This window comes from Pristiophorus japonicus, chromosome 5 (assembly GCF_044704955.1).
Source record: "Pristiophorus japonicus isolate sPriJap1 chromosome 5, sPriJap1.hap1, whole genome shotgun sequence".
NCBI lineage: Eukaryota > Metazoa > Chordata > Chondrichthyes > Pristiophoridae > Pristiophorus > Pristiophorus japonicus.
The window spans coordinates 224,803,359-224,828,118 of record NC_091981.1 but is presented as its reverse complement, the minus strand read 5'-3'; the positions used below and the strand labels follow the sequence as shown (position 1 = coordinate 224,828,118).

Genomic DNA, 24,760 nt, shown 5'->3' with positions numbered 1-24,760 from the left:
CACTCTTCCCCCCCCCACCCGGCCTTTCCTTCAGCTCCCTCCCAGGCCTGCTATTCCTCCTCAATGAGGCTTCAGTGCCTTCAACAAGGCTGCTGGAGGGCTACTGTGAGGGGCAGACAACGCAGACGGCATCTGACAATGACTTGGAAGGCCCAACTATGGACTGCTGCACCTTATCATCGGCAGAAGCAGTCACTGGTGGTTGGGGTGTCAACCACGTATGGTGCATGGTTGGTGAGTCAGTGGTGAGAGCCAGCATGCTGTCATCCTGAGGAAGGACAACACCTTCCATTTCCTGGGAGCCTCTGACTTCCCAATGGGGCTGGGCCTCAACAACTTGCTGGTCTACTTCAGCACCGTCCTTCCCCATTGGACAGTGGGGAACGCAAAGAGGATGGCAGTAGTCATCGACTGCATTACTTCACCAAGCTGAAGCATAGCTTGTGCCTGCGATGCGCCCGACGCTGCGACGTTATCAAGGGCACGCCATACACTCTGGAACGCAACTGTTGCTGCTCGAGGCCACTAGCCTCTGTGTGTGGGCAATGATGGCCTCACTGGACTCCTGAGTTGCATTGACAATCCATGACGTTGGCTCCGCAACACGTGCAGTAAGCTTGTTGATGCTCTCTGGGATCCATCCCAATGCATCCAGAAGCTCACGGTGTTTTCTCTGGACATTTCTACCAAATCCAGTTCCATGTCTGCCTGTCGTTCAGCAGACCGACTTTGCCGGCTCACCCTCTGGAGAGCTGGCCTGCCAGATTGCCCTTTCACGCTGCGTTGCTGTAGGCGACTGGGGCCAGAAGACTCCGAAGACACAAACCCCTGAAAAATCTCATTGCAGCCGGATGAGGAATGTTGAGAACGGGCAACTGATGGGCTCTGCCACTCGGTCATGTTTGTTGTGTCCACAGCCTCATCATGACCTCCATGGCCTGAGGTTGATGCGTCTCAGGAAGGCTGGCGCGATTGTGGCTGATCTTCTGCAAGCACAAAAACACATACGTGTGGTTAGCAGCAGGGGAGGGGGCAAGGTGACAGGAGGAAGGTGGCATTGCACATGTTCATTTGAAGGCACGCTGCTACTTCATTATAGGTCTCAATGCAGTCACTTCAGGCGTCCTATCCATTTAAATTCCCTCACTACCCAATAGGTGAGATTGTGTGAATATTCTAGTGGCTTCTGTTCAGTCTGTTTGGATGTTGCATGAGCTTCGTGAGCGATTGTTAGGAGGTTAGATAGATGTAACATTGGGGCTGTAGGTGATCTTTCTGAAAGAATAGCAGCAGCAGGAGTGTATTGTGATGAAGGATGTAAATTAGTGAGTTCATGTGCATGGATCATTAGAAGGCAATGGGTGCAGAAGTAAGCCTTCATCTTTCTTATGCATTGTGAAACCAACCCCACAGACAGCAAGACTTTTGAAAGAGACTATATGCATGAAAGACTAAACATAGTGTGTGAGATTCATGTTAGAAGGGAAAGAGGCATACATAAAGGTGAATGGTACTTACCCTGATGAAACTGGTAAGGTTATTGAACTTTTTTCGACATTGTGTCCCAATTCTGGGCACAGTGTCTGACGCAGAGACCCCCTGTGCTATCTCCCTCCACAGACTCTTAACTGCAGGTGGGAATGGTCTGGCAGCAAGATGGAGTGAGTATCACCTCCTCTCCACTGCGTGGACTAAGGCCTGCATGCGCAAAATGGCCGCCTCCTTTAACCGCGTAAGTTTCGGTTCGGGCGCACAAAGTCTGTTGTGTAACGCCTGACTTAATGCCAACATTCCTCCAACTTACATTTTTGCCGAAACTTGCAGTCGAAGGTGCAAACTATTTTCAGGCGCTAACTTTAACTTTAAATCCATAAGACCCAAAATCCAACAGGTCTTTAAAAAAAAAAGGAAGATATAACTTGCATTTATATAGTATATTTTATATTCTCGGGATGTTCCAAAGTACTTTGCAGCCAACTAAGTACTTTAAAAAAAAATAGTCACTATTTTTGTAGGCAAATGTGACAACCAATACAACCACAAGGGAAAACAAGACTTAATCTGTTTTTGGTGGTATTGTTTGAGGGATACATTTTGGCCAGGACACTGGGAGAACTCCCCCACTCCTCTTTGAATAGTGCTATGGAATCTTTTACATAGACCTGAGAGGAAAATAGGGTATCAGCTTATTGTTTCATCTGAAAGATGGCACCTCCGACAATGCAGCATTCATTCAAGTGTCAGTCTAGCTTAAGTGCTCAAGTCCTGAAGTGGGCCTTGAACCCACTGCCTTATATGAGGTGAGTGTGCTACCATTGAACCAAGCTGACAGTAGGCTCAGCTACCTAGATATGTCAGAGGGGATCTGTCTTACAGCTACGCTTCTCTGAAGAATTATGTCCTCTCCTCCAGCCTGATCTTCAATAAAGATCAGTGAGAGGGATAGCTTTCTTGGTAGCTATGAAGGTGACCACAGCTTTGATAATTCCAAGCTTCCTCTGGGATGTATACCAAATTAGTCCATTAGCAGTGCACTAATGCATACAAAAGGTGAAATACCTTATTTGCTTGAATGCAATTTCATCACTTTCCCCATGGAAATTCCCTACCAGTACAAAATGGCACTGTATTTTTCCCCCAAAATGCAGGATGTTGTAGGTACTTGCAAATGGCTATCCAGGCCCCTATCATGAATCCCCTGGCCTTCATGAACTGAAAAGGGTTCCATTTCATTAATGTATTGCTGATCTGTGATATTCATGTAATCTGTGACCATATACACAAAAGTATGTAGCTGAGCGCATGGTAGCTGTGGCATGACACCTTCACTTTATGGCAAACAACTATGCAACCAATATTTGAAGGAGGGGGGCACTGGATTGATGGCTGCTCGGTGACCAAGGATTTGGTCTTCAGAGCCGGTTTATGACCCTTTGATACGAACACCAACAAATGAATAGTAATCTATAATGGCACTTGTCCACCAGAATTATAATGGAATCTACCACCAGCATGTTGAAACAAAGATTCACATTCTTGGATGGATCAGGGACAGGTTGCAGTTCATCAGATCACAATCTCAAAGGTCATAGTAGTATTTTGCAGAACTTTATCACACAGGGAGGCATTATCATGAAGGGGAGACCCAGCAATAAATATTGGAAGAAGAAGTCACTGAGACTGAATCTGAAAAAATGGCAGCTAAACCTCAGTTGCAGCCAGGAAGAGTCATTAAGCAGACTCTTAGTGACAACATTTTTAGCTATTGCCTAATCTTCCCAATGTATGAACAGTCCCATCCACATGTGCACAATGCAGTGAACCAACACACTGTCTCCATCAAAGTTCTCTGAGCAACCTCAACTATCACAGATACCAATCCATTAACCAGTTGTTCCATTCCATTAAAAATAAACTGTTTGATCAAAATTAAAATAAAGTGAACAGCGGATGAGTTACAAAAACCACCACATTTTACCATTAAAATATTGTGGCAATCACCCACTCCAATCTATGCCTCAAAAATAAAATTTATAACAGAATAAACACATTTTAAAAAGAACGACAGCTTCACCAAACTTCTCTGTCCCACCATATGGTGGCTCTCCCCCAACCCCATGCAAAGTCAACAGCCTTGACTCTAGATAAACCACCTGCTCCCAGACATCACAGCACCCATCCACATCTCTGTTATCTACAGTCTGACCCAACTTGGGCCCGATGTTCTAAGGGCCTATGTGAAAAATACATGTAAAACAGACGAAGGCATGCGCATGGTGATTACTCCATCCCTTTTAACGTTTGTCTAATGGCTGCGACAGTACCACACTTTTCTGTTCACTCTGAATTTTAGACTCCAGTACTAAAGATCATTAACAAGTGATGCAATGGGGATCATTTTAACTCCCTAAAACAGGTGGGTTTGAGTTGGGTGGGAATTTAAAATTTAAAAAACTTCAAACCCTACCTGCTCACTTCTGGTTTTAATGGTGGTGGGCAACCAACCCGCTCTCAGGGGGCGGGTCCCTCATTTAAATATTTTAATGACGCTGCATGCCAAAGATTTTATCTCTGTTCCAACGTTAACACTTGCCTTCCAGGGCCTCAGGAAACCCAGCAGCTGAAGGGAGGTGAGGACTGCTGGATGGAACAGGCAAGTGCCTTGCGGCACTGCTTGTAGGCCAGGAGGAGTTCCTTTGTTCCCTGATATAGAATCATAGAAGTTTACAGCACGGAAGGAGGCCATTTCGGCCCATCGTGTTCGCGCCAGCCGACCAAGAGCTATCCATCCGAATCCCATTTTCCAGCTCTTGGTCTGTAGCCCTGTAGGTTACGGCACTTTAAATGAATTTCCAAGTATTTTTTAAATGTGGTGAGGATATCTGCCTCTACCACCCTTTCAGCAGTGAGTTCCAGACCCCCACTATCCTCTGGGTGAAGAAATTTCCCCTCATATCTCCTCTAAACCTCCCCTCAATTACTTTAAATCTATGTTCCCTAGTTGTTGACCCCTCTGCCAGGGGAAACAGGTCCTTCCTATCCACTCTATCCAGGCCCCTCATAATTTTATACACCTCAATCAGCTTCCTCTGTTCCAAAGAAAACAGACCCAGTGTCTCCAATCTTTCCTCATAGCCAAAATTCTCCAGTCCAGGCAACATTCTTGTAAATCTCCTCAGCACCCTTTCCAGTCCAATCACATCTTTCCTGTAATGTGGTGACCAGAACTGCACACAGTATTCCAGCTGCGGTCTAACCAGTGTTTTATACAGTTCAAGCTCTTGTATTTCATGCCTCGACTAATAAAAGCAAGTATTCCCTATGCCGCCTTAACCACCTTATCTACCTGGCCTGCTACCTTTAGGGATCTGTGGACCTGCATTCCAAGGTCCCTTTGTTCCTCTACACTTTTCAGTGTCATACCATTTACTGTACCATTGACATCACCAACATTGTTTTTGTCCTTGTAAGTTCAGTGTGATATACTTATGTCAAAGGAAAGTATAATCGGACAGGACTATTTCAGAGCTGCTCCAGCTGTTGTATCATCTCATCATCATCATAGGCAGTCCTTCGAATCATCTAATGCACACAAAAGAAAACATTATTTGCAACTATTGGATGATTTCTATTAATTTTCCTTCAGATTGTGTTTCCCAGTTATATATGCACAATACTACAAAACATACATTTTCACATTTTCAGCCAGCAAAAAAACTATTTAAAAAACATATTCCTGTTTTCCAGCTTTTTGTGTTCCAATTAAGAAGTCACAAGAGTTTTGCTGCTGCTATAATTATAGCTGAGCTCTCCTAATAAGGTGACTGTCCTAGTGTCCTGTAACATGAATGTAAGGTTTGGTTTTAAAACCCAGGAAGTGAAGTCCCCAAGTCAATCTTGGACTGATAGAATTAAAAAATAGGCTTGTTTTTTTTCCAAGTATTTTAGGAATCTTTCAAGCATAAAGAATTTCCATTTTTGCAACACATCATATCCCCAGGACATTCCAAACTACATCACAACCAATAAATTATTTTTTCAAACACAATAGAAAGGAAGAACTTGCATTTTTATAGCATGGTATCATGTCCTCAGGATATCCCAAAGTGCTGTACAATCAAAGAATTTACATTTTAAGTGCTGTCGATGTTAATATGTAGGCAAAAATGCCAGCCAATTTTGCACAACAAGGCCCCACAAACATCAAATGGTTAGTTGATTTGTTTTTAGTGGTGTTTGTTGAGAATGGAATTTTGGCCAGGGCACTGGGAGAACTACTGATGTTTCTTCAAAGAATGCCACAAGACCTTTTATGATCACTTGAACAGGTAGGCAAGGTCTCAGTTTAATGTCTAATGCAAATGATACTGACAATAACACTCACTCAGTCCTGCACTGAAGTGTCAAACTAGATTATGTGCTCAAATCTTGGAGTGGGCCTTGAACTCATATAATAACTGATATTTCCTGAGTCAAAAAGCTAAGTTAATTATGGTTCTGAATACACCAGTCAACCCAATAGTTTGGGTGTTGAAGAGCCAGATTCTTGATCTGGAGTTCAATATCAGTGCTAAGTGGAAATGATTTAGGGGGAGAAATTGCGTAGCGCCCCTAACTTTTGTGTTAGCGCAGAAGCATCACCGGGAGCTGTGCGAGGGACTCCGACGCGAACTTCCGGTTTAGCGCTCCAGGAAGGAAGTGGAGCACTAAATCAAGTGCTACCACTTCCCTTGGAGCATTAAAGCCAGCAAGAGGGGCGGTAGTGGTGCAGCGCTGCCCAATATCGAGGGCAGTGTTGCCGGGAACAGAGGCTCCTTCCCTCCTTTAAAGGGAAGGGCCATTGCTGCAGGCTTTGCATTGAAACAAGGTCCCTGTTCACCAACAGCAGCCACAATCCACGACAATCAACCCCAAGCACCCTAGCAAAGTACAGGGCTGATCGACCACGGTGAAGAAAATGCTGAAAAATGGAAACAAGGGATTAAGAAAAAATGTTAAATTGACGCTATACGTTCATAATAAAGTGATACAACTGAGTACTGTATGCAATGAGTAAGTGTGACCTTAGCTCCTTTAATTAAACTCCAGAGTGTTGGTACAGCATGGGAGGCCTGCTTATATACAGTGCTCCCAAGGGATGCTGGGATCCCTTGGGACTCCCAGGTAGGCCCTCTGGTAGTGGTATGATACAGGTTACCAAGGGTTACATACATAACATCACTCCCTCCCAAAGTCAATAGTACAATTATTTACAGGTTGAGACGATCTGGGGTTTTTCGCTCCCTTGTCGATCGTCTCGGTACAAATGCAGGTGTGGGTGAGTTGGTTAGTTCTTCGCTGGACTGCTGGGCAGCTGGCCTTACCGGGCTGCTGGGAATGGTGAGTTCGGCTTCGTGGTCAACCATGATGTCGGTTGCCACTTGTGTGTGTGTTGGAGGGTCGAAGTTGGTGGTGTCCTCTTTGCGTTGCTCGTGGCTGTTTGTGAATCGCAATTTGGTTTGGTCCAAATGCTTTCTGCACGTTAGTCCATTGGCCAGTTTGCCCTGAAACACCCTACTCCCATCTTTGGCCATGATTGTGCCAGCAAGCCATTTGGGACCATGTCCATAGTTGAGTACAAATACAGGGTCATTGACTTCAATATTGCATGACAAGTTTGCGCGATCATGGTACATGCTTTGTTGATGCCGCCTGCCTTCGACGTGATCATGGAGATCAGGGTGAACGAGAGAGAGCCTTGTTTTGAGCGGCCTTTTCATGAGCAGCTTGGCTGGGGGAACTCCGATGAGCGAGTGGGGTCTGGTGCGGTAGCTGAGCAGCACTCGGGACAGACGGGTCTGCAGGAAGCCTTCCGACACACGTTTTAAGCTTTGCTTGATGGTTTGGACTGGGCCGTTAGATGCGGGCTTGAACGGGGCAGATGTGACGTGCTTGATCCCATTGCGGGTCATGAATTCCTTGAATTCAGCATTAGTGAAACACGGCCCATTGTCGCTGACAAGGACATCAGGCAGGCCGTGTGTGGCAAACATGGCTCGTAGGCTTTTGATGGTGGCAGTGGATGTACTTACAGACATTATTACACATTCAATCCATTTTGAATAAGCATCCACAACAACCAAGAACATTTTACCTGGGAATGAGCCCGCAAAGTCATCGTGGATCCTAGACTACGGCTTGGAGGGCCATGACCACAAACTTAGCGGTGCCTCTCTGGATGCATTGCTCAGTTGAGAGCAAATGTTGCATTGGCGCACGCATGACTCTAAGTCTGAGTCGATGCCGAGCCACCACACACGGGATCTGGCTATAGCTTTCATCATTACTATGCCTGGGTGGGTACTGTATAGGTCGCATATGAACGTTTCCCTGCCTTTCTTAGGCAAAACCACGCAATTACCCCACAAAAGACAGTCTGCCTGTATGGATATTTCATCTTTGCGCCGCTGGAACGGCTTGATCAATTCATGCATCTCCGCTGGGATGCTGGACCAGCTCCCATGGAGGACACAGTTTTTTTTACCAGGGACAGTAAAGGATCCTGTCTGGTCCAGGTCCTGATCTGGCGGGCCGTAACGGGTGACTTTTCGTTTTCGAATGCATTCATCATCAAGAGCAAGTCTGCAGGCTATGCCATTTCCACCCCGGTGGTGGGCAATGGTAGCCGACTGAGAGTATCAGCGCAGTTCTCTGTGCCTGGTCTGTGGCGGATTACATAGTTGTATGCAGATAGCGTGAGCGCCCATCTTTGGATGCGGGCAGAGGCATTGGTGTTAATCCCTTTGCTCTCTGAGAATAGCGATATGTGCGGCTTGTGGTCAGTTTCAAGCTCAAACTTGAGACAAACTGGTACTGGTGCATTTTTTTCACCCCGTAAACGCACGCCAGAGCCTCTTTTTCAATCATGCTGTAGGCCCTTTCGGCCTTGGACAAACTCCTGGATGCATAGGCAACCGGTTGCAATGTTCCCGATTCGTTAGCCTGTTGTAACACACACCCGACCCCGTATGACGACGCATCGCAAGTTAGCACTAATCGTTTACATGAGTTATACAGAACAACAGTTTGTTGGAACATTAGAGATTTCTGGCTTTCTCAAAAGCAGCCTCTTGTGATTTCCCCCATACTCAGTCGTCTCCCTTGCGCAGTAGCACATTAAGGGTTCTAGCAAGGTGCTTAACCCAGGCAGGAAATTACCGAAATAGTTGAGGAGTCCCAGGAACGACCGCAGCTCCGTCACGTTCTGTGGTCTCGGCGCGTTCTTGATGGTCTCCGTATTGGCGTCGGTGGGTCTGATGCCGTCTGCCGCGATTCTTCTTCCTAAGAATTCGACCTCTGGCGCCAGAAAAACACACTTCGAGTGTTTCACCCTGTGTCCCACGCGATCTAGTCGACTTAGAATCTCTTCCAGGTTCTGCAAGTGTTCGATGGTGTCCCGACCTGTGACCTGTATGTCATCCTGGAAGACCACGGTGCACGGAACCGACTTTAGCAGGCTCTCCATGTTCCGTTGGAAAATTGCCGCGACTGAACGTATCCCAAATGGGCATCTGTTGTAGATGAACAGACCTTTGTGCGTGTTGATGCAGGTGAGGCCTTTCGAAGATTCCTCCAGCTCCTGCGTCATGTAGGCCAAGGTCAGGTCCAACTTGGTGAACGTCTTCCCTCCAGCCAGGGTCGCAAATAGGTCATCTGCCTTGGGTAGCGGATACTGGTCCTGTAGCGAAAAATGGTTAATCATTACTTTATAGTCCCCACAAATTCCGACCGTGCCGTCGCCTTTCAGAACCGGAACAATCGGACAGGCCCACTCGTTGAACTCCACCGGCGCGATGATGCCTTTTCGCTGCAGCCTGTCCAGCTCAATTTCCACTTTCTCACGCATCATATATGGCACCGCCCGTGCCTTGTGGTGGATGGGCCGTGTACCGGGAACCAAGTGGATTTGCACCTTCGCCCCCGAGAAACTTCCAATGCCTGGCTCAAACAACGACACGAACCTGCTCAGAACCTGGGCACATGAGGCGTCGCCGACAGATGAAAGTGCTTGGATGTCGTCCCAGTTCCAGCAGATTTTTACCAGCCAGCTTCTGCCAAACAGTGTGGGGCCATCTCCTGGCACAATCCATAGTGGGAACTCGTGTACTGCTCCATCATAGGAGACTTTTACTTCTGTGCTGCCAATAACAGGGATCAGCTCTTTGGTGTAAGTTCTTAGCTTGGTGTGAATGGGGCTAAGCTTGGGCCTGTGTGACTTGTTGCACCATAGCCTGTCGAAGGCCTTTTTGCTCATGATAGACTGATTCGCAGCCGTGTCCAGTTCCACGGATACTGGAATTCTGTTCAGTTCAACTTTTAACATGATCGGTGGACATTTCATGGTGAAAGTGTGTACCCCGTACACTTCTGCCTCCTCGGTTCGAGTCTCTAGTTCAGCCTGATCCACCATGGATCGATCTTCCTCTGCAACCTGGTGGTTTGAAGGGTTTGCAGCTCGTCTGCACATTCGCTGGAGGTGTCCCATTGTTCCATAGCCTTTGCACGCATAGTGTTTGGAGCGGCATTGATGGGCACGATAATCACCTCCACAACGCCAACAAGGTGTTAACTGCCGCGCATTAACGATTGCTGGCGGACTCTGGGTCATCTGAGGTCGTGCAGCTGCCGGCGTGTACGTTCTGCCATATGCATTCCTGCCTGAAAATGACGTTACTTTGTGTACAGTACTTGCCGAAACGTTTTTATGCTGCGAAATTTGTTTGGTGTTATCCAGGCGCCCAAAACTGTGGGATGGGCCCGAAGCACGCAGCCCCTAGCCCTGGCCGAATGGCCTCACTGGGGCTGCGTGGATAAGGCTCACCTCCCACCCGACTGGACCGGACCCAACTTGACTCCCGCCCCCGGACTCGACCCCCGCTCTCCCCACCCCGCCCTGGCGACCCGACCTCCGCTCCCCCAACTCCCCCCCCCCCCCACCACCCCCAGCGACCCGACCTCCGCTCACCAACCCCCGCCCCAACCTCCGCTCCGCCCCCCCCCCGCGACTCTCCACCCCCCCGACCTCCGCGACTCTCTCTACCCCCCCTCGACCTCCGCGACTCTCTTTCCTCCCTCCCCGACCACCGCGACTCTCTCTTCCCCTCCCACCCCGACTTCCGCGACTCTCTCTCGGCCCCCCCCTGCCCCCGACCTCCGCGACTCTCTTTCCCCCCCCCGACCTCCGCAACTCTCTCTCCCCCCCACCGCCCCCCTGACCTCCGCGACTCTCTCTACCCCCCCTCGACCTCCGCGACTCTCTCTCCCCCCCGACCTCCGCGACTTTCTTCCCCATCCACCAACCTCCGTGACTCTCTTCCCCCCGACCTCCGACCTCCACGACTCTCTTCCCCCTCGACCTCCGCGACTCTCCTCCCCCCCCCCCCGACCTCCGCGACTCTCTTCCTCCCGACCTCCGACCTCCGCGACTCTCTTCCCCCAACCTCCGACCGCCACGACTCTCTTTCCCCCCCCCGACCTCCGCAACTCTCTTCCCTCCGACCTCCATGACTCTCTTCCCCCCCCGACCTCCGCGACTCTTTCCCCCCCCCCGACCTCCGCCACTCTCTTCCCCCCGACCTCCGACCTCCATGACTCTCTTCCCCCCCGACCTCCGCGACTCTCTCTCTCCCCCCCCCCCAATCTCCGCGACCCCCCCGATCTCCGCGACCACCCCCCCCCATCTCCACGACCCCCCCCCCCCCAATCTGCGCGACCCCCCACCACCCCCCCCGATCTCCGCGACCCCCCCCCCCCCCGGGACCCAAGTCCCGACGCCACCTACCTGTAAATCCAGCCCAAAGTCTTGGGCCCGGCCGTTCAGCCTCCTTCTCTCCCTCTCCTCTCCTCTCCTTCCTCCCTCCCCTTTCCCTCCTCTCCCCCTCGCTCCCCTCTCCCCCCCCTTCCCCCCTCCTCTCCCCCTCCTCCCCCCCTCCTCTCCCACTCCTCCCCACCCCTCCTCTCCCACTCCTCCCCACCCCCTCCTCCCCATCCCCTCCTCCCCCTCCCTCCTCCTTCCTCCGCCTCTCCCCCCCCACCCCCCTTCTCCCCCTCCCCCACCCCTCGCTGTCAGAAACACAGACACTGACAGACAGAGAGTGAGAGACACACACAGACAGACAGACAGAGAGATAGAGACACTGACAGAGACACACTGGGGGGGGGGGAGGGGCCTTCCCAGCACGCTGTTGGAGGACTCCCGGTGCTGCAGTCGGTAAGTAGAAAATGTTTTATTTATTGATTTTTTAATTTTTTTAATTTTTTATTAATTTATTTTGATTGATTTATTGATGTATTTATCATTTATTATTGATGATGGCACTTTATTTGTAAAACTGAAGTGTTTAATGTTTGTAAACTTCCCTTTAAACACCCCCCCTCCCCCCAGCCCTTCCCTACGCCTGATTTTCTAAAGTGTAGACAAGGTTTTTCTGAGCGTACAAAAATCTTCACTTACTCCATTCTAAGTTAGTTTGGAGTATGTTTTCACTGCCAAAACTTTCAAAACGGGCATAAGTGGCTGGACACGCCCCCTTTTGAAAAAAAAATTTGTTCCAAACTGAAACTGTTCTAACTGACTAGAACTGGAGCAAACTAAATGCCGAGAATTGCAATTTCTAAGATACTCCATTCTAAAGCAGTTGCTCCAAAAAAACAGGAGCAACTCAGGCCGAAACTTGGCCCCTATGTTACCTACTTTTTAAGCGAGCAGCTCCTTGTTTAAGTATTTTGTATTGAATAAATAATTTCCACCTGTTGGTAATACCTGATGAGCTGGTGTCATTACTGTACTTTCATGTACATTCTGATGAATAGAATGACTCTGAAATTTGGTACCAATTTAATTTCCTAAATATAGTCTCAGTCAAATCTGTTTTTACCAAATTGCTGTCCTCATAATATCAATTAGCCGCTGCTTGGATCAGTTTGCTTCTATGTAACTAACTGAGCATCTTTGCTCTACATGGCACTTTTTGTCTTTTTTGAAACAGGAGAAAAGGGCTCTGCCATCTCCAAAGTGGGGATGCTAAAATGCATCATGTTTTGGCATTCACTGCCCACCAGGGTCCACTTAACTTTGGACGTTGATTGAGGTGGGAATTGCTGGGGGTTTTAATTCTCCATTGAACGTTTCCAACAAATTATGCACTTTAAGCAGCCAAATTGCCAGAGTGACCTCTCTAAGCAGAACCGTTTTGTTCTCTTTATCTACAAAACCTAAGGAGTTGTATCTTCTGTTTATTGTCTGTTTGACTTTCCTCTATTATGTGTGACTTTTACATCGATGGTCCTGAAATTCTTGGGGTCCTGCTCCACCAACGCAATGCTGCCAAAGGCTGATGCCTGTAGACCCCATTTCAAACTATAGGGATGGTGTAACTTGCATAGGCACTTCCAAGGACCCACAGCTGCTCTCCTGAGATACTGCAAGGCCTTTCTAAGCTCCCCAAAAAAGAGCCTTTGCAAGTCTTTGGCTTCCAGTGGAGCAATTCTGCCTGCTGACAAAAGGCATTTGATCTCTTCCAGGATTGATTCCTCTTTCCAGGTAAGGTTTGAGGCCTTTTAAAAGGTCTCAACAGATGCAGGCCAGCTGTCAGCCAGTGAGAGGTCACTGAAACCTTTTAAGAGTGTAATGGGTGGAATTGTTGGTGTAGCTTGAAAACTACCCAGACATGCCCCTTGATGCAGGGAAGGCGGGGAGCAAATCTGCTCTTGCTCCCTGCCACTGGAAAATGGACAAAACTCGGCTTCTCCTCATTTTGCAAGTCCCAAAATAGAAAACTTCTGGGTTTCTGCCTTGGCCACAACTGGAATTTCGGGACCTTCATGTTTATGGGTAGAAATCCAATCTTGAAAATTCTTGAGTTTTAAAGTTTTTTTCATGGCAATAGCCTTTAATAAGTACCACTGATGAACATGACCATGCCTTTTTAAGAACGGCCAGCATCTAAAGTGTAAAAAGTTACATATGTGAAATTAGTATGTCAATTTTCAAATTTCTAGTATTCCTGACATGCGATTCAGTAAACTGAAAAATATTAAGTGGAGAAGGCTATCCTCTTCAAATAATAACGTCTCTTTCTACAAAACACTGACATTTTTGTTTGAGAATGAAGGAGGAGACACGCTAACTAGAATCACACTGCCTTCAGGTAATTCCTAAAATAGGCTGAATTGGCACATTTTCCTTTGCAAAACCGAGGAGGAAAAACTATGGGGCAAGGAGTCATAACAAGTCATTGTGCTTTTAATTTCTCCATTCAACTGTATTGTAATGTAGAAATGTACTCTTGGGCAAATGTTTTGCATGTTTCAACTTGTATTGTTCAACCAATTTAGATGTCAAAAAGCCTCTACTTGGGCTAATCCAGGAAGAACTCGGAATAACCACGTTGCCAGCTGTTCGTCTCAGTCCTGCAGTGACTGATGTTTCCGGAAATCCAAGGGTGAAGATTTATTCCATTTTCAGTAAATTAGGTAGGAATGCAATCAAGCTATTACAAGCACATTAAACATGCCATGCAAATAAAAATAAATCGAACATCCTTACAAAATTCCAATTATAAAATGAGATAAATATATAATTAAAATCTGTTCAATAACATGCTCTCTGTATGTACAAATACCAGCACATGAGAGCTATCTTGATGCAAACTAAGATCTGAAATGTGTTGTGCTAGAGTGATATTATAATTATAATAAAATTTGTCCAGATTCAGTATCACCGATTCCATTCCGAACTTGCATTGATATAGAAAAATGTCCAAAGGCGTTTTGTTTTACAGAGTAAACATTAGTTAAAGCATAATCATGTAAAAATTCTACAGAAAAAGTATAATCATTTAATTTTTAAAATGTTCTGTAAATATATCTTTCATAAGGTTTTGAAGACCTACCTGGTTTGTCTGCACATGATTATGTCACACTTGCCATTGTTCACCGATATCTGGACTTCAAGGTAAGGTAATTTCAGAGTTACTGAAAATTTGCCACATACGAATATACAGCAACAAGTTTGCAAATATCATGATTGACACAAATAGTAAAGGCTCTTTTCTTGAAATAGTATTAGACAAGAACTGTATTATTAATGTAATGGGGTTCTAAAGGTTTTATATATTCTTTCTCGAGTGTTATTCTGTGAAATTAGTTTGGAGTGTTTCCTACTGCCCATATTAGTTGTAATAACCAGAAAATCATGGTCAGTAATTTTCCAAAAAAGCAACCTCCACACCAGCCGTGCAACCTTTCAAAATTGCCCCTTGGAGCCAATGATAGTGACAGACCTATCGGGCCGGAGTTTCCTGTAAAAATAACGGTGAGGCTAACAGCACTCACCGTTATTCATGTTCAAATTTCCGCCGATCGCACACGCGTAAATGCACAAGTTTGGGAGTTGCTATCCAAGATGCGACTTTCCTCCATAAGCTTCCCGAAAACTGCATCTTGCCGTCTGGCTCCCTATTCAAATGTATTGAACAGCATGAAATTCCTGTATTTACCTCTGATTCGGACTAAACTCGCCAGAAAAAGTTAGGACTTGTTCATTCCAGTGTAAACATAGAAACATAGAAAATAGGTGCAGGAGTAGGCCATTCGGCCCTTCAAGCCTGCACCACTATTCAATAAGATCATGGCTGATCATTCACCTCAGTACCCCTTTCCTGCTTTCTCTCCATACCCCTTGATCCCTTTAGCCATAAGGGCCATATCCAACTCCCTCTTGAATATATCTAATGAACTGGCCTCAACAACTCTCTATGGAAGAGAATTCCACAGGTTAACAACTCTCTGAGTGAAGAAGTTTCTCCTCATCTCGGTCCTAAATGGCTTACCCATTATCCTTAGACTGTGACACCTGGTTCTGGACTCCCCCAACATTGAAAACATTCTTCCTGCATCTAACCAGTCCAGTCCCATCAGAATTTTATATGTTTCTATGAGATCCCCTCTCATTCTTCTAAACTCCAGTGAATACAGACCCAGTCGATCCAGTCTCTCCTCATATGTCAGTCCTGCCATCCCGGGAATCAGTCTGGTGAACCTTCGCTGCACTCCCTCAATAGCAAGAACGTCCTTCCTCAGATTAGGAGACCAAAACTGAACACAATATTCCAGGTGAGGCCTCACCATGGCCCTGTACAACTGCTCCTATACCCAAATTCCCTAGCTATGAAGGCCAACATACCATTTGCCTTCTTCACCACCTGCTGTACCTGCATGCCAACTTCCAATGACTGATGTACCATGACACCCAGGTCTCGTTGCACCTCTCCTTTTCCTAATCTGCCGCCATTCAGATAATATTCCGCCTTCGTGTTTTTGCCCCCAAAGTGGATAACCTCACATTTATCCACATTATACTGCATCTGCCATGCATTTGCCCACTCAACTAATCTGTCCAAGTCACCCTGCAGCCTCTTAGCGTCCTCCTCACAGCTCACACCGCCACCCAGCTTAGTGTTATCTGCAAACTTGGAGATATTACACTCAATTCCTTTATCTAAATCATGTACATTGTAAATATCTGGGGTCTCAGCAATGAGCCCTGCAGCACCCCACTAGTCACTGCCTGCCATTCTGAAAAGGACCCGTTCATCCCGACTCTCTGCTTCCTGTCTGCCAACCAGTTCTCTATCCACGTCAATACATTACCCACTATACCATGTGCTTTAATTTTGCACACCAATCTCTTGTGTGGGATCTTGTCAAAAGCCTTTTGAAAGTCCAAATACACCACATCCACTGGTTCTCCCTTGTCCACTCTACTAGTTACATCCTCAAAAAATTCCAGAAGATTTGTCAAGCATGACTGGTGCAGACTCGAAGGGCCGAATGGCCTACATCTGCACCTATTTTTTATGTTTACCTATTTTCTATGATTTCCCTTTCATAAATCCATGCTGACTTGGACCGATCCTGTCACTGCTTTCCAAATGCGCTGCTATTTCATCTTTAATAATTGATTCCAACATTTTCCCCACTACTGATGTCAGGCTAACCGGTCTATAATTCCCCGTTTTCTCTCTCCCTCCTTTCTTAAAAAGTGGTGTTACATTAGCTACCCTCCAGTCCATAGAAACTGATCCAGAGTCGATAGACTGCTGGAAAATGATCACCAATGCATCCACTATTTCTAGGGGCACTTCCTTAAGTACTCTGGGATGCAGACTAATAGGCCCTGGGTATTTATCGGCCTTCAATCTCATCAATTTCCCTAACACAATTTCCTGACTAATAAGGATTTCCTTCAGTTCCTCCTTCTCACGAGACCCTCGGTCCCCTAGTATTTCCGGAAGGTTATTTGTGTCTTCCTTCCTGAAGACAGAACCAAAGTATTTGTTCAATTGTTCTTATGCAGTTATAATGGGTGACTTTAATATGCACATAGATTGGGTTAACCAAACTGGAAGCAATACGGTGGAGGAGGATTTCCTGGAGTGCATAAGGGATGGTTTTCTCGACCAATATGTCGAGGAACCAACTAGGGGGGAGGCCATCTTAGACTGGGTGTTGTGTAATGAGAGAGGATTAATTAGCAATCTCGTTGTGCGAGGCCCCTTGGGGAAGAGTGACCATAATATGGTGGAATTTTGCATTAGGATGGAGAATGAAACAGTTAATTCAGAGACCATGGTCCAGAACTTAAAGAAGGCTAACTTTGAAGGTATGAGGCGTGAATTGGCTAGGATAGATTGGCGAATGATACTTAAGGGGTTGACTGTAGACTGTGGATGGGCAATGGCAGACATTTAGAGACCGCATGGATGAACTACAACAATTGTATATTCCTGTCTGGCGTAAAAATAAAAAAGGGAAGGTGGCTCAACCGTGGCTATCAAGGAAAATCAGGGATAGTATTAAAGCCAAGGAAGTGGCATACAAATTTGCCAGAAATAGCAGCGAACCCGGGGACTGGGAGAAATTTAGAACTCAGCAGAGGAGGACAAAGGGTTTGATTAGGGCAGGGAAAATGGAGTACGAGAGGAAGCTTGCAGGGAACATTAAGACGGATTGCAAAAGTTTCTATAGATATGTAAAGAGAAAAAGGTTAGTAAAGACAAACATAGGTCCCCTGCAGTCAGAATCAGGGGAAGTCATAACAGGGAACAAAGAAATGGCAGACCAATTGAACAAGTACTTTGGTTCGGTATTCACTAAGGAGGACACAAACAACCTTCCGGATATAAAAGGGGTCAGAGAGTCTAGTAAGGAGGAGGAACTGAGGGAAATCCTTATTAGTCGGGAAATTGTGTTGGGGAAATTGATGGGATTGAAGGCCGATAAATCCCCAGGGCCTGATGGACTGCATCCCAGAGTACTTAAGGAGGTGGCCTTGGAAATAGCGGATGCATTGACAGTCATTTTCCAACATTCAATTGACTCTGGATCAGTTCCTATCGAGTGGAGGGTAGCCAATGTAACCCCACTTTTTAAAAAAGGAGGGAGAGAGAAAACAGGGAATTATAGACCGGTCAGCCTGACATCGGTGGTGGGTAAAATGATGGAATCAATGATTAAGGATGTCATAGCAGCGCATTTGGAAAGGGGTGACATGATAGGTCCAAGTCAGCATGGATTTGTGAAAGGGAAATCATGCTTGACAAATCTTCTGGAATTTTTTGAGGATGTTTCCAGTAGAGTGGACAAGGGAGAACCAGTTGATGTGGTATATTTGGACTTTCAGAAGGCTTTCGACAAGGTCCCACACAAGAGATTAATGTGCAAAGTTAAAGCACATGGGATTGGGGGTAGTGTGCTGACATGGATTGAGAACTGGTTGGCAGACAGGAAGCAAAGAGTAGGAGTAAATGGGGACTTTTCAGAATGGCAGGCAGTGACTAGTGGGGTACCGCAAAGTTCTGTGCTGGGGCCCCAGCTGTTTACACTGTACATTAATGATTTAGACGAGGGGATTAAATGTAGTATCTCCAAATTTGCGGATGACACTAAATTGGGTGGCAGTGTGAGCTGCGAGGAGGATGCTATGAGGCTGCAGAGCGACTTGGATTGGTTAGGTGAGTGGGCAAATGCATGGCAGATGAAGTATAATGTGGATAAATGTGAGGTTATCCACTTTGGTGGTAAAAACAGAGAGACAGACTATTATCTGAATGGTGACAGATTAGGAAAAGGGGAGGTGCAACGAGACCTGGGTGTCATGGTACATCAGTCATTGAAGGTTGGCATGCAGGTACAGCAGGCGGTTAAGAAAGCAAATGGCATGTTGGCCTTCATAGCGAGGAGATTTGAGTACAGGGGCAGGGAGCTGTTACTACAGTTGTACAGGGCCTTGGTGAGGCCACACCTGGAGTATTGTGTACAGTTTTGGTCTCCTAACCTGAGGAAGGACATTCTTGCTATTGAGGGAGTGCAGCGAAGGTTCACCAGAGTGATTCCCGGGAGGGCGGGACTGACCTATCAAGAAAGACTGGATCAACTGGGCTTGTATTCACTGGAGTTCAGAAGAATGAGAGGGGACCTCATAGAAACGTTTAAAATTCTGATGGGTTTAGACAGGTTAGATGCAGGAAGAATGTCCCCAATGTTGGGGAAGTCCAGAACCAGGGGTCACAGCCTAAGGATAAGGGGTAAGCCATTTAGGACCGAGATGAGGAGAAACTTCTTCACCCAGAGAGTGGTGAACCTGTGGAATTCTCTACCACAGAAAGTTGTTGAGGCCAATTCACTAAATATATTCAAAAAGGAGTTAGGTGAAGTCCTTACTACTAGGGGGATCAAGGGGTATGGCGAGATAGCAGGAATGGGGTACTGAAGTTGCATGTTCAGCCATGAACTCATTGAATGGCGGTGCAGGCTAGAAGGGCCGAATGGCCTACTCCTGCACCTATTTTCTATGTTTTATGTTCTGCCATTTCTTTGTTCCCAATTATAAATTCACCTGATTCTGGCTGCAAGGGACCTACGTTTGTCTTCACTAATCTTTTTCTCTTCACATATCTATAGAAGCTTTTGCAGTCAGTTTTTATGTTCCCAGCAAGCTTCCACTCATATTCTATTTTCCCCCTGCTAATTAAACCCTTTGTCCTCCTCTGCTGAATTCTAAATTTCTCCCAGTCCTCAGGTTTGCTGCTTTTTCTGGCCAATTTATATGCCTCTTCCTTGGATTTAACACTATCCTTAATTTCCCTTGCTAGCCACGCTTGAGCCACCTTCCCCGTTTTATTTTTACTCCAGACAGGGATGTACAATTGTTGAAGTTCATCCATGTGATCTTTAAATATTTGCCATTGTCTATCCACCGTCAACCCTTTAAGTATCATTTGCCAGTCTATTCTAGCCAATTCACGTCTCATACCATCGAAGTTACCTTTCCCTAAGTTGAGGACCCTAGTCTCTGAATTAACTGTGTCACTCTCCATCTTAATAAAGAATTCTACCATATTATGGTCACTCTTCCCCAAGGGGCCTCGCACAACAAGATTGCTAATTAGCCCTTTCTCATTACACATCACCCAGTCTAGGATGGCCAGTCCCCTCGTTGGTTCCGCGACATATTGGTCTCGAAAACTATCCCTAATACACTCCAGGAAATCCTCCTCCACCCTATTGCTACCAGTTTGGTTAGCCGAATCTATATGTAGATTAAAGTCGCCCATGATAACTGCTGTACCCTTATTGCATGCGTCCCGAATTTCTTGTTTGATGCTGTTCCCAACCTCACTACTACTGTTTGGTGCTCTGTACACAACTCCCACTAGCATTTTCTGCCCTTTGAAATTCCACAGCTATACCCATACAGATTCCACATCATCCAAGCCAATGTCCTTCTTTACTATTGCGTTAATTTCCTCTTTAACCAGCAATGCTCCATACCAACCTTGCAAAATTGCCCCTTAGAGTCAATGATAGTGACAGACCTATCGGCTGGAGTTTCCTGTAAAAATAACGGTGAGGCTAACAGCATTCACCGTTATTCATGTTCAAATTTCCGGCGATCGCACACGCGTAAATGCAGAAGTTTGGAAGTTGCTATCCAAGATGCGACTTTCCTCCTTAAGCTTCCTGAAAACTGTATCTCGCCATCTGGCTCCCCATTCAAATGTATTTAAAGGCATGAAATTCCTATATTTACCTCTGATTTGGACTGAGCTCGGCAGAAAAAGTTAGGGCTTGTTCATTCCAGTGTAAGTAATCTTTTAACAGAGTGATAAGTCTTGCTTCCGAAAAATCTCTCTGGTACTGAAAATTAACTTTTACAAGTGTGGAGTCTTATTCATTCAACTTTTAATTATTGTTGGAGACTAAATTGTTCCTTTTTGTCTTTCTCTTAATCCAATCTTTCTTTCTCTCTTTATTTTGCTTTCTGTACCTGATTTGACATTGACTTCACGATTCTAACTGACATTATTCACGATTCTAACTGTGCTGCTCATTAATGATTCTTCAGGCCGGATTTTCACCAACTTTGCGACCGGGTTTTCGCCGCGACTTGACCTTCCGCGGCGAAAACCTGGTCGGCAGGATCCTCGGGTACCTATTTGCAACGGCGCTTCCAAGTACCACCAGGGAGTGGTGCGCCAACATGCAACAACGCAGATTGCATTTGCGTCGTACTTTCGGCATTCTCCCAACCCATACACCGTTCCCAGAATACTGACAGGTCAAACCTGTCGGTGCAGCCCTGCCAGCAGCGGTAAGTTTGAAAACCTGCAAAAAAGGTAAGTTAAAGGTTTTATTTTTTAATTATTTTTTCAACGCTTTAGTAGCTAAGGGTTTTGTGAATGTTTTTTGGGAAAAAAAATTTCCCCCCCCAAGGCCTCTCTCGCAGCACTCCCGGACTAAAGTTGCTGAAACTCGCGGTTTGCGTGCAAATCGTCATGCAACACTTCCTTTGCCGCAGACGTAAAGGCCGAAAGTTCAGCCTAAAAATGATAGCGCAGTGAAAACAGTAATTTTGGCGTAAAACTATCGTTTTCACCGAAAACCAAAAATCTGGCCCTTCATTCTGATTGGTTAAGCAAATACATAGTTGCTTGTCCTGTTCACACAGCTCCCAGATGACCAGTAGTGTGCGATGCACTGTTTGGATGCTTGACTGACAGGAACTTGCTGCACAAAAGCCCATAGAAATGGGTACGGTAGCATAATGGTTGTAATCCAGAGGCCTGGACTAATGATCTGGAGATATGAGTTCAAATCCCACCACAGCAGTTGGGGAATTTAAGTTCAGTTATTTAAATAAATATGGCACTTAAAGCTGGTATCAGTAATGGTAATTACTGATGAAACTACCAGATTGTTTTTTTTTAAAATTCGTAGCCAATCGTTCCAATTCTTTGTCAAATCACAAACGCCAGAGGTCACCTTGCACACGTCAAGGATCACTCTGCGCCAATGCTCTTAGCCAAAAGGCCTAGAGCCACTGCACCGTTCCTGGAAGTACTGCAATACCAGGTTCGTGCCATGGAGGTGGATGGGTCAGGTCCCCCACACACCTCCGTGGAGGTGGATGGGTCAAGCCACCCCACCCATTGTTGTAAAAGCCCATCCAGTTCAATAATGTGCCACTTTTACCTGGTCTGACTCTAGACCCACAGCAATGCGATTGACTCTTAACTGCTTTCTGAAATGGCCTAGCAAGTCACTCAGTTGTATAAGGCGGCTCACCACCACCTTCTCAAGGGCAATTAGGGATGGGCAATAAAGGTTGGCCTTGCCACTGACGCCCACATCCCAGGAACGAATAAATAGTAAAAAAGAAAGTCTACGGGCAAGTGCAAATTCCGGCCCATTAAGTTGGATGTCATTGGCGTATATATGAATTGTGCACCTCAGATGAATATGATGTTATTGTAGGATTATGTGATGAATAGGAGGGGATCAAGAATGGATCAGTGGGTCAAACTGACTGTGACCATGCAGGCACAGGAGGAGGTTCCATTGGATTGTACAAGATGTAGTAATTTGTTGGCATGGATTGAAGTGGAACTCCAGAAAACTGGTATCACATTGGTGGACCACAGAGGAAATGGAGGCGAATAGAATGGTCAGCAGTGAGAATAGTGTGGTTCATGAGCTGCAGTTTCAGTTGGTTACTGTTATGTCTTGAATAAAGAGTCAGACTAGGTACTGCAAGCTCAAAGTAAGTGTGACCGTAGTCCTTTATTGCAGATCTCAGAGTGCCTCTCCAGCCTGTGAGGCCTCCTTATATACAGGTGCTCCCAAGGGATTGTGGGATCCCTTGGGACTCCAGAGGATAAGACCTCTGGTGGTTAGACATGGTAATTACAGATTTACATACATAACAACGCTTCCTCCCCCTCCCCCCAAAGTCAATAGTGTAACTATTTACAATGTGAGTCGATCTGGGGCCTTCCTTTCCCTGGTTGATCGTCTCGATGCAACTGCTGGTGTTGGTGAGTCGTTTGTTGGGCCTTCGCTAGGCTGCTGCGCAGCTGGCCTTGCTGGACTGCTGGGGATGGTGAGTTTTGCTGGGCTGCTGCGGGTGATGGGTTCTGCTTCGTGGTCAACCGCTGGGTCGGTTGCCACTTGTGTGTTGGAGGGTCAAAAAAGGTAGGGTCTAGTGTGGGTTGTTCTGGATAGTCCGTAAATCTGAGTTTGGTCCAAGTGTTTTCTGCAGGTGAGTCCATTTGCGAGTTTGACCACAAACACCGTACTCCCCTCTTTGGCCAGAACAGTGTGAGCAATCCACTTGGGACCTTGTCCATAGTTCAACACAAATACAGCATCACTTACTTAAATTTCGCGTGACACATTTGCGCGATCATGATATGTATTCTGTTGAAGCCGCCTGCTCTCTACCTGCTCGTGTAGATCAGGGTGGACTAACGAGAGCCTTGTCATAAGTGCCCTTTTCATGAGCAGTTCAGCGGGAGGGATCCCGGTGAGCGAGTGGGGTCTTGTGCGGTAACTAAGCAGGACTCGGGATAAGCGAGTCTGCAGTGAGCCTTCAGTTACACTTTTCAAGCTCTGCTTGATTGTTTGAACTGCTCATTCTGCCTGACCGTTGGACGGTGGCTTAAACAGGGTCGACATGATATGTTTGACCCCATTGCGGGTCATGAGCTCCTTGAATTCGGCACTGGTAAAGCACGGCCCATTGTCACTTACAAGGACATCAGGCAGGCCGTACGTAGCAAACATGGCCTGTAGGCTTTCAATGATGGCAGCGGACGTGCTTGCCAACATTATCACATATTCAATCCATTTGGAGTACGCATCTACAACCACTAAAAACATTTTTCCCAAGAATGGGCCGGCATAGTCTACATGGACCCTAGACCACAGTTTGGAGGGCCAAGACCATAAACGTAGTGGCGCCTCTCTGGGTGCATTGCTTAACTGGGAACATGTATTACATTTGTGCACACAGGACTCTAAGTCTGCATCGATACCGGGCCACCACACGTGGGATCTGGCTATCGCTTTCATCATTACAATGCCTGGGTGGGTACTGTGGAGATCACTAATGAACCTGTCCCTGCCCTTTTTGGGCACAACTACCCGATTGCCCCATAGGAGGCAGTCTGCCTGTATAGACATTTCATCTTGGGGCCGCTGGTACGTCTTTATTTCTTCCTGCATTTCTAACGGAACACTAGACCAACTCCCTCTACTAGGGACAGTAAGGGGTCCTGGCTCGTCTAGGTTCTAATCTGTCGGGCGGTAACAAGTGATTGCTCACTCACAAATGCTTCCATTACCATAACTAAATCTGCAGGCTGTGCCATCTACACCCCGGTGTGGGCAATGGTAGCCCACTGAGAGCATCGCCGCAGTTTTCTGTGCCTGGCCTGTGGTGGATGGCATAGATGTATGCAGACAACGTGAGCGCCCATCTCTGGATGGGGGCCGATGCATTCGTATTTATTGCCTTATTTTCAGAAAAGAGGAATATAAGTGGCTTATGGTCGGTTTCCAATTCACATTTGAGCCCGAACAGATATTGATGCATTTTCTTCATCCCGTAAACACACGCTAATGCTTCTTTTTCGATCATACTCTAGGCCCTCTCGGCCTTAGACAGACTTCTGGATGCATAAGCAACCAGTTGCAATTTCCCAAATTCATTAGCTTGTTGCAATACACACCCGACCCCGTACGACGACGCATCACATGCTAGTACCAAACGTTTACATGGATCGTAAAACACAAGCAATTTGTTTGAACATAACAGCTTCCTAACTTTCTCAAAGGCATTTTCTTGGCTTTTATCCCAAACCCATTCATCTCCCTTACA

At 46.4% G+C, this 24,760-nt stretch overlaps 1 protein-coding gene across 3 annotated transcripts in view; it reads left to right on the top strand.

Moving 5' to 3' along the window:
* Nucleotides 1-24,760, top strand: part of LOC139264616 (cilia- and flagella-associated protein 69-like) — a 206,062-nt gene that overhangs the window by 141,742 nt on the left and 39,560 nt on the right. For all 3 annotated transcript variants that reach the window (XM_070881352.1, XM_070881354.1, XM_070881353.1), the window contains 2 exons: nucleotides 13,876-14,013; nucleotides 14,418-14,494. In XM_070881352.1, coding sequence (XP_070737453.1) covers nucleotides 13,876-14,013; nucleotides 14,418-14,494 — 215 coding nt within the window. The remainder of the gene's footprint in view (nucleotides 1-13,875; nucleotides 14,014-14,417; nucleotides 14,495-24,760) is intronic.